This window comes from Leptosomus discolor, chromosome 1 (assembly GCF_034619465.1).
Source record: "Leptosomus discolor isolate bLepDis1 chromosome 1, bLepDis1.hap2, whole genome shotgun sequence".
Lineage (NCBI taxonomy): Eukaryota > Metazoa > Chordata > Aves > Leptosomiformes > Leptosomidae > Leptosomus > Leptosomus discolor.
The window spans coordinates 88682141-88692176 of NC_141391.1; the positions used below are offsets into that span (position 1 = coordinate 88682141).

Here is a 10036-nt window from a genome sequence, read left to right on the forward strand (position 1 = left end):
TCCACAGGCGGATAATCCACGGATTTAATTCATCAGAATTACTTCCGTTACTGGGAACTGGAGAACCTCAGAGAGGACAAGCGGCCTGGGCCTGGGGGCAGAGGGGCAGCCCCGCACCGTGTCGGCACCTCCGAGCGGCTTGTGTATAGATAGGTACCTGGCCGGGTGCAGCCCGTGGCCTTCACACCGAGTAGAGCGTCCGTGGGTCTCACCGGTCGTTTCAACTTGCCAGCAAAACGGTGCTTATACGAGGTACGAGTTAGCAGTGAAGTTGTTCAACATACCGTGCTAAAGACTTTCCAAAGACACCACTGGGATTGTAGGAGGACAGGAGAAAACAGATGTTCTAGCAAACAGTGAAAGTACATTAACCAGATTATTAATCATTTGAAAGATTAACACCTGATCGGTCTTTTTTTCGCTACCACTTTCTTTTTGATAAATTGCTTCCAAACAAACTAAATAAAGGCTATGTGAATTGAAAAATAGGTTATGCATCTTTTTTTCTGTGAGACTTGTGATCGATTGCAGATTTCCTTTTTGAAAGACGGAGAGGCTGAGGCTGCGTGCCTTGCACACCGAGCAAAACCCGCCCAGACCCCACCCTTGCTACTAACACAACTTCTCTGTCATGGATGCGCTGTGAGCACTTCCGTCCTGCTTCACGGCCGCATAACCAGGCACAAGCAAGGGGCCTGGTGGGTGAGCCTGGTTTGTGGAGGAGGCAGAGATCGGGCAGGGTGGCAGGCAGGGCACGACAGTGGAAAGGTCCACTCAGCTGGCCCACAGCCCCCAGCACCTGACTCACAAGTCCTGTCCCCAGCTACAGCCCTTCCTTGTATATGCCAGCCCATACAGGCACATGCCTCTTGCTACATGACCACACAGAGACCAGCTCTGCATGCCTACGGAGGAAAAAGTCGAGAGCGCGATTGCAAAGCTGCTCGTTCACCCTGTCACGGGAAAAAATGCGGAAACCCAGTGTGGGGACGTGCTGAAGGCTCGAAAACCAAGACACCGTGAGCAGAATCACCTCTGGACAGTGCAAAAGACTGTGACAAAAGGCAAAACTGTGATTGAGACATCAAATGATGTGACACAAAAGAAAAACAGCTGCTCATCGTGCAAAACCTCATTAGTTTTAAGGAAAAATTTGTAGATTCCCCAGGTTTCTTTTTAGAGCCTGAGATGCTGCTCCCAAGAATACTGATTTCAGTACATTTCAGGATCAGCACCAAAGGGACTTCTACTCTATCCAAAACTTAAAGTTATAAAATTGAGGCCTGGCTTGATTTTTTTCCCAACTTTTATTTTATAGATACCCAAAGTATTTGCATGCATGATCTAGATGATTTGTGGATGCAGGCAGACAATTAGTTACATCTAAATCCCAAATCCATCAAATTGCATCATTAAAAATGACAGATGAGATGTATTAGCTTACAGGAATAGGGTTCTAATGACCTAAAATATGTCTTCAAAGATAATAATGGAAAATGATGGTCCTTCTATTTCCAGAATATGGCAATTCATGTCATTTTATTATGTGAAACTGTAAATTTTGCTTTTGCCCCAAATTCTGAGCAGTGCTACTGCAGTATTTATTTACTATTCTGATAGAAATTAATAATTTTTTCTATGTACAGCATAGTGTTGATAAACTGTAATCGTAAGTTGCTTGGAAAAAATATCTGGAAGCAACTGTGAACTCATAAATATCAGTGCGAGTTCTAAGTATTAGGAAGAAATTAGTCAGTTGAAAATGCTAAGAGAATCCTGGACGTTGTTCAAAGACTAATCTGGAAAAATTACAGGTCAGTACTGAATATTAATTGCATTTTCTATATTTTTTTCCACAGATTTGATAGGAGATATAACTTGGAGATAAAATTTGTATTGAAATACTTGAGAACATTTAATGGTGTAATCAAAAATTATTAACTCATTGCATTTTAACGTGGAATAAACAGTTCTCCTTCCCTCTTTTATTTATTACAAACAGAGAAACTTTGAGGCATGAGAGAGGCATTCATACAGGAATTCAAGGAATCTTCCTAGCGAAGGAGGCAACCAAAAATTAGAATACGAGAAGTAAAGAGAGTTTGATTAGTTGAACAGTAAAGAAAGGAAACTGGTGCCCACTTTGAGCCTTTCCATCCACCCTCCAAGAAAAGAGGATATTCAGAAATTTAGATGTAAATAAAAATACGCTGTCAGTACAAGTCCAGCCGAGGTCCCGTAACTCTCTGAATAAATTACTCAGTTGCATCGCTGTGAAAGGATCCTGGGGAACCAGCGTGGCTACCTCCTGTAGCTTGAGACTGGACAAGACCTCCATCTCCAGAGAGGATGTGGGGAAAACTTGCCTCACTGATACGTAGCACTCTGTGTGCTTTTATTAATACCAGTTCCTGTTGCATGCCAAAAAAAGAAAGTGCTGCTTGCTATTTTGCACAAAATTTTCTGTTTCTCCGCTTACCAGTAAGATTGAAGGAGGAGATAAAATGAGAACAAAAGGAACAATGTGCATGATCTTTCTAGATAATCCTAACCATTCTACCCCTCCACCACAGAAGTACCAACCCTCCTGGTGGAAATGCAGATGGATTCACAGTCAGCAGGTTCTGCATGGAAGAAGCTGCTGGCTGGTAACAGAAGAGAGAGCTAATGCAGACTTCAGTGCATATTTCATTTAACAGATTATTTCAACGTCGATTTCCCTTAAACACCTTTGCTAACCACTTCCCAGCATACATTCTTGCATAATTTGAGAGAAACTCGATCCTTTTCAGGAGATTTAGCATCTCTCATTCCCTTGGGGAGAAGTGCAAACAAGCAGGCTGACCACTCAAGGATAAAATCCGAGCCCCATGGAAGTCATTAGAGATTTCACCACTGACCTCAGCTACGTCCAGAGGACAGGAAACCTGCTCACAGACGAACAGACCTGAGACAAAAGCAAAAAGCTGTAAAGTACACAGCCCATCAGTCTGATTCATTCACAAAACCGAGTTCTTTTAGAACCTCTGTAAAATACTCTTACCATTCTTAGTAATCTCACTTATTCTTATTCTGAAAAATACCTGTAGTAATATATAACTAATTGCAGCATCATCTCTGAGATCTAGGTATCTTAATCAGATATGTTTAGTTTTCCTTTTGTGTTTTTTTTATTCTCTGCATTTCCTGTTGTTTCATTAAATTATTTTTTATATTTTAGGAGATTTTAAATAGTTTTTTCTTCTGCCTTGTGAATTTGAAAGCGAACGCCAATGAACTGCATTCAGTGGGGTAATACAGTATCAGCGTATTTCTGAGCAAGTTACAGCAGGACTTTCAAAAACAGTCAAAGTGGAATATACTTTTTTTTTGCTGAAACTTCAACGTCTGAAATCATATGACTTTTCTGACTTGAGAATGAAAGAAACCAGGCACTTTCTGCTCTTACACAACAGTAGGTCTCCTGACGGCTGACTTCCTCATTGTGAAATGCAAAATAGAAAGAGTTGACGCAACACAAACACTGTTATATCTTTGACACAACACAAGCACTGTTAAGTCTTTCACAGGGACAGTATTCCCCATTTCTGATCCCAGTCAGATCATTCCTAGGGACTGAAAAAGTGTATATCCATTAAATGTATGTCATTAGGCTGAGTCTGTTCTTTGCTAGTTTATTCAGATGCAGTCTCCCTACCAAAAGCCTTGTCCTGAAGGATTTCCAGATCCATAACTCATGAAACAAATCTCAACTTTTCTACTACTAGCCATTGGCTGTTGCTTTGTGTTTTGGAAATGCTTCTGTTCCTTAAGCATCTCCATTTTTGCTCCAATAGAAGGTAAACTGAGCAAGTTAGGGTGTTTGAGTAAGTCCTAAATTACTCTTCCAGGACTCTAGGCACTTTCCACTGTGTGCCGAAGGATTTCCTTGGCTAACACCAGCCATCAGAATACACAGTTCTTTATACAATCCTCTTGTACTATCACGTTCCACACTGGCCCCTCTGTCTAAATAAAGGTGAACGTTGTAGGTTGTTGGATACACTGAAAAATCGGGTGCGAGTGTTGTGAGAGTGTTTGGGAATCCAGGTTTTCAGGATTGTTACTCTGCAGCAGTAGCATGACTTAGTGTCTTCCTATATCCCAAATCACCCTTAAAAAAAGGCAGATGAAGCTAAATGTAAACTAAAGGGCTCCTTTACACTATCTAAGGATGGACATGATAATTGCAAAGTTTATAGAAGAGGGTGGAAAGAAAACCATGCGTACGCTGAGGAATTACACTTCTCCTCTGGGTGGCCTAGCTGGTAGGTCGATAGCCACGCATGGTCACCTAGATCCAGCTCTCATCCCGTGGCATAGCTCTACATCTGTAGGTAACGTTCAGAGGAGGAGCTGGGGCCAGGGATAATTCCTCCATCCAGTCATACTCCAAAGCCATTTGGGGGAGTTTATCCAGATTGAATTTCTTCGTCACACCCCCCTCTCTCCTCAGGGACATCCCAAGGAAGGAGTCTCATCCTCCCTTATGGCAGACTACTGGCAGACACCCCCATTTTGGAAACACTCCTGTCCTTTGTGCTTCTCCCAGGGCTACCCTTTCCTCTCCAGCCAGGCTGGTATACCAGGTCGGTGACAGGGCGTGTATCAGGCTGGAAAACGCCCCAAGCCCCAAGTGACACTTCCATGTTTTGAACCCTTCTCCCTCAGGACGCCCCGGCACCGGGGTGTACCTTGGTTACTGGGCACACACAGACCCCCACGGGGCTTGATGCGGATCGTTGCTGAGTATTTCAGCAAGTACAGAGGCCTTTGGGTTTTTTCCTCCACGCAGCGGTGAAAAACACCCTGCTGGCAGCCGCCGCACCCCGTCAGCGCTGAGCCTGCGGCCAAGGCGGCGCCACGGCCCCTCGGGCGGCGCCGCGCCGCTCAGCGCCCCGCAGGGAGGGCCCCGAATCGCCGGGGCCACGACGGGCTCGCTTTTCGGGAAAGCCTGGGAAGCCGGCTCCGGGAGAAGCCCGCAGCCCAGAGGGGCGCAGCGGGATCCCCGGGCGGGGAAGGGGGTCGGTCCGTCCCCTCAGCCCCGGGCCCGCCATGCCCCCCCCCCCCCCCCGGCGCCGCTGAGGGAGAAGGGGCGGGGCCTCACCCGGGCGCCCAGCAGCGCCGCCCGGCTCCGCTAGGGGACGCCACGGCGGGGCGGGGTGGGGGGGGGAGGGGGGGGGGGGGAGGGGGGGGGGGGGTGGGCGAGTCACGAGACATCCCGCACCAGCTGTTGCTGGCAGGCTGAGGTAATGGGGAGGGGCGCTATCATTGGCTGAGGGCGAGCAACGCCAGCGCTCCCATTGGCTTGCGTGCCGGGAGAGGCGGAGCGTGAGCATCGATAAATAGGGAAGCCGGGGCGGGCGGCCGGCACAGTTGGGAGTCCGGGAGGATCGGCAGCTGAGGAGGGTCGCTTGTCTGCTCACCGCCGCCGGGACATGCTCGCAGCCTGACTGACCGCAGGTGGCCGCCGCGCCCGGGACACGAATGAAGAAGCAGTTGCTCCTCCTGTTCACACATCGGGGACTCGTCAGCCGAGGGGGCCGCAGGGGGAAGCGCCGTCGAAAATGGCCTCGTTCAGCATCCGCGCCGCGCGTCCTGAGGACTGCCCCGACCTGCTGCGACTGATCAAGGTGCGGGGCGGGGGGGGGGGGGGGCGTCCAGTGTCGCTCCGGTGGCACGCGAGACCGGCCGTTGCGGCGCCCGCCCCCGCGGGGCGGGAGGTCTCGTCCGGCGCCGGTCTGGCCGCGGCGGGGCGGCCGGGTCTGGGGCAGATCGGGGGCGGTGGCGGGCGGGGGGGGCGGCTTTGCCCTTCTGTCTGAGCAAAAACAAGCTCTTGCGCAAGGCTGCGGGGGGCGGGGAGAGCCCGCTCACTTGTCCTTGTCTTCCAGGAACTGGCGAAGTACGAGGACATGGAGGATCAAGTGGTGCTGACTGAGAAAGGTATAGAAGCGGCGTCTGCCCCCCGGGTTTGGTAGCCCGGTGACAGAATCTGCCTGTAGCTCAGGTGCCGATTTATTCTGCTTTTCTAGAGCTGCTTGAGGATGGGTTTGGCGAGCACCCTTTCTACCAGTGTCTGGTTGCAGAAGTGCCAAAAGAGCAGTGGTCGTCTGAAGGTGAGACTTCCTGATACTTATTTTTAGATGCTCAGTACACAAGAGGCGTCTTATACTTAATGTTGTTGATTATACATAAGGTTCCACCAGTGAATTGGGGTAGGAGGAACAGGTTAACTGTTAAATGCAGTAACATGTAGTGATACTCTGCTGAAGTAGTTGCTAATCCTGGAGGCATGGGAAGATCAGGTGTAACATAATGTGCTTGATTCCAGTTAATTAAATGGCTTTTCATGTTTGACCCTGACTTACCTTTATGTAATCCTGTTGAATCACATTTTTTTCTTTAATTTGTCCCCAATCTTCAGGTTACAGTCTCTAGCTTCGCCATGTACATGGCCCTTCCGTGTACATGGATGGGCGGGGAGGTAACTAAAAGATCCGTTACACAATAAAGTAGATGATCATAATATGAGGTAAGGTCTACAGGGACAAGTGCTATTCCCAAACGTTTACCAAAGACACAGTAGATCAGAAATCTGTTAGCACGCTTCTCTTACAGTATGTGCAGAGTGTTGTGGCAGATGGAGTTAAAATACTCAAGGTTTAGCTTTGAGTGGGCTGCTGTTGGAAGACTGGTTTTCCTTGTCGAGCCACAGAATGAGAATTGAAGCTCTAGCTTTACTTACCTTGATTTTATGGTGCTGAAGGTAAAGAAAACGGTGTGATGCTCTCAGCGAAAGCATAAGTCGAGGTGCTGGAAATGCTGCTGTAAAGGTGGCCTGCAGCGTGCCTTCTGACACAGTGTGGTTACTGAGGAATACGTGTTGAAAGATCAGTGTTCTTCAGAGTTTATGATAGACTGTTTTGGTTATGAAGGAAGTAGAGTTGAGGTGATCATCTAAATTGTGAGCTGCTGTGTAAAGCTTTTACTTGTATTCAAGAATGGAAAGACTGATAAATCAGTAGGGTGTGCATTTGTTTGTAGAAAAAAGCCTTGTGTTCAGCATTGACTATGACAGTGCTTTTGAGCATTCCAGGGTACGGCAAGGGCAATCTCCGTTCTGCTAGGTTGATACAAGTTCGTCACAACTGGTGTTTTCAGTTGTGTGCTTACTTGCAAACTTCATTCTTAATTCTAACCTAGTAGCAAATGTCTGCATGTTACAGAAAGAGAATCTGTATGTTTAAACATGCATGTAAGACTTAATATTTTTGCCTTTCAAATTCAGACTAGCTGAAGTTACACCCTTTCTTTCAGAACACTGCATTGTGGGCTTTGCCATGTATTACTTCACTTACGATCCATGGATTGGAAAACTGCTGTATCTTGAAGATTTTTATGTGATGGCTGAGTATAGAGGTATGTATTACAGAATTAGATGAGTTGCTGCCTATAGGGCTTCTTTAAAATTAAAACTTAGTTTCTTGTGGTGTCTTTTTTTTTTTAGGACTGGGCATTGGGTCAGAAATTCTGAAGAACTTGAGTCAGGTATGTGGAAGTGGTAATTCTAAAGCAGAAGTGAGGACACATGGCAAGGCAGTATTCTTGCTCTTCTGCTCACTGCATGAGACCACCTCCTTCAGCACTACCCAGAATTAAATTAAAGGAGATGACAGGACACTGGATGGCTTAAAACAATGTCTAGAGTTTGTTAAACAGTGACAAGTGCTGAAGTGACTGTCAGAATGAACTTGATGACTTCTGATGATACACAGTTGCTGAGTAGTCTCCCCAGTTCTTACTGTGCTTATCTGGAGCTGTTGTGAAACGTGTTGTGTTGCACCCTTTTGCAGGTTGCTGTGAAGTGCCGCTGCAGCAGTATGCACTTCCTCGTTGCAGAGTGGAATGAACCGTCCATCAGGTTCTATAAGAGAAGGGGTGCCTCTGATCTGTCCACTGAGGAGGGGTGGAGGCTCTTCAAAATTGACAAAGAGTATCTCTTGAAGATGGCAACAGAAGAGTGAGAGATTATTCCAGCAAATAAATTCTTCCTGCGAATATATATGCTCTCTGAATAAACTCCTTCTTGCTTTCTGTGTACAGTTTGTAGTGGAATAAAGTAGCGTGGATGCTAATGATGAAAATGCTACACAGATGTTGTCAGAGTAATTGGTACTGTGAGCTGGAGTTGAGGCATCTGTGGGGTTGTGTATGTGCTTGTGTGCATCCTTTACCAGTGTGGGCTTGTAATCGTTGTATATGGAAACTTCATTCTTGTAAGTGTCATTCAAATGTGTACAATGTACACACTGGTAGGGTTTGTTTTAATTATTGCCTTTTATAAAAATAAATAGTGTTTTCACTTTGTGGCAGTAGTTTTGACTTTAATTCTCACATGCAGTTTTCAGTTAGATAACATGCACATTAATAAAAGACTGGTTCACCCAAATGTATTCACAAGTGAAGCACAATTTACCACAGTCCCAGCAAGAGGGGAGGTGCCCCTGCGTGTCTGCTGGACCCAGTGCTGAGGGTCTGTGCACCCCTGCTGGAGCTGGGCACCTGGGGGGGTGTGAGATCAACCTGTATGCCCTGTGGGGTGCAGAGCACCCTGTCCAGTGTGTGTTCTGTGCAAGTGAACTGCACTTGTGTTACGGCTGGTTTGTTGGGAGTCCTTTGGTTAGGCTGCTCCTCTCAGCCTGCTGGAAAGCAGCTCCAGAAAAACTGGAGGCTCTGGTGTTGGCTCCTGGGGACTTCACTTGGCTGCAGAGCACCTCTGTCAGGAGGGCATAGCCTTGAAGGGGAAGGTGTGTCTGGCTCTTGTTTCAAAGCCTAAATCCTAAAAATAGGTTTGACTGGTCAGGAGTAGGAGAAAGTATTTTTACAAACCACAAAGAAACTCTCTTATGTGTGTCTTAAAACATGAACATTGAATTGTTCTGGTAATCTGGGTTTATGTGTGATCAGACGTTAGGAAGAAATTATTCACTGTGAGGGTGGTGAGGCACTGTCACAGGCTGCCCAGAGAAGCTGTGGCTGCCCCCTCCCTGGCAGTGTCCAAGGCCAGGCTGGATGGGGCTTTGAGCAGCCTGGTCTGGTGGGAGGTGTCCCTGCCCATGGCAGGGGGGTTGGAACTAGGTGATCTGTAAGGTCCCTTCCAACCCAAACCATTCTGTGATTTCAGATACTATACAGAGTTTTTCACATGCTTCAGTGCCGTGTAGTCGGTGGCAGTGGCAAGCTGCCTGAAATGAAGTGCTGTATTAAGCAGTGAAACACTCAGATCCTGCGTGTTTAAACCTTTGTACAGCAGTTAAGTGAAAACAAGGCTGCTCATCAACTTTTTAATCAGCTTGGAAATGAACTTACCAGCTTTGCAATACTGTGTCTGCCTTTCTCAGAGGTTGAAGTGGATGCATGCAAGTTTTACACCACTCCCCCCTTGCTCTGTAGTAACCCCACAGTAAAGGCTTCTTTCAGCCACCACTGCTTTCACTTCAAAGGAAAGGAAGAGATTTAACCTGCCTTCTGACGTGCACTGGTTTAAATTAAACAAGGTTTTAAACTGATTTTGATTGCTGCATAAATCATGTGTCATCTGGAAGATGCCTCCTCATCCTAGAGAATAGTGGGCAGTGACTGCTTCAACCATGGGTTACGCTAATTTTATGCTAACTAATTTTAAGAACAATATGTCCTTCTGCCTAGTGCCTGCAGCAGGTTGTGCAGGGCATTTAGCATGAAACTATTCTTGGTTTGGTTTTGTTTTTAACTAAGGCGTGGGCAGCAGCATGCCAGCGCTGCCCAGGTGTGAGATACGGCTGTCAGCTGTTGCCTCAGGAATGAGAAGGCCAAGAAGAAATACAGGAGCTCTTGGAAGAGAGCAGGAGGTAGCATATGTCCAAGTGGTTGTCTGGGCAAACACAGGCTGGACTGAGCCCAGAATCTGTCATGCAAATTACTCTGATTTAGCAGATCAAGTTCTGCACAAGAAACA

At 46.9% G+C, this 10036-nt stretch overlaps 1 protein-coding gene across 1 annotated transcript; it reads left to right on the top strand.

The window, feature by feature from the left end:
- The first annotated feature begins 5417 nt into the window (after nt 1–5417).
- SAT1 (spermidine/spermine N1-acetyltransferase 1) lies at nt 5418–8404 on the top strand. Its single transcript, XM_086467999.1, has 6 exons — nt 5418–5672; nt 5931–5982; nt 6072–6155; nt 7357–7458; nt 7547–7587; nt 7893–8404. The coding sequence occupies exons 1-6, from the start codon at nt 5607–5609 to the stop codon at nt 8061–8063; spliced, it is 516 nt and encodes a 171-aa protein (XP_086324125.1). The 5' UTR covers nt 5418–5606; the 3' UTR covers nt 8064–8404.
- Nucleotides 8405–10036: the final 1632 nt, after the last annotated feature.

What these genes read in the sequence shown, in the direction of transcription:
- SAT1 (XM_086467999.1), top strand. Translation starts at nt 5,607, where the DNA reads ATGGCCTCGTTCAGCATCCGCGCCGCGCGTCCTGAGGACTGCCCCGAC. An exon ending in ACCTGCTGCGACTGATCAAG is followed by an intron (nt 5,673 to 5,930) that starts GTGCGGGGCGGG and finishes CTTGTCTTCCAG; the next exon opens with GAACTGGCGAAGTACGAGGA. An exon ending in AGTGGTGCTGACTGAGAAAG is followed by an intron (nt 5,983 to 6,071) that starts GTATAGAAGCGG and finishes CTGCTTTTCTAG; the next exon opens with AGCTGCTTGAGGATGGGTTT.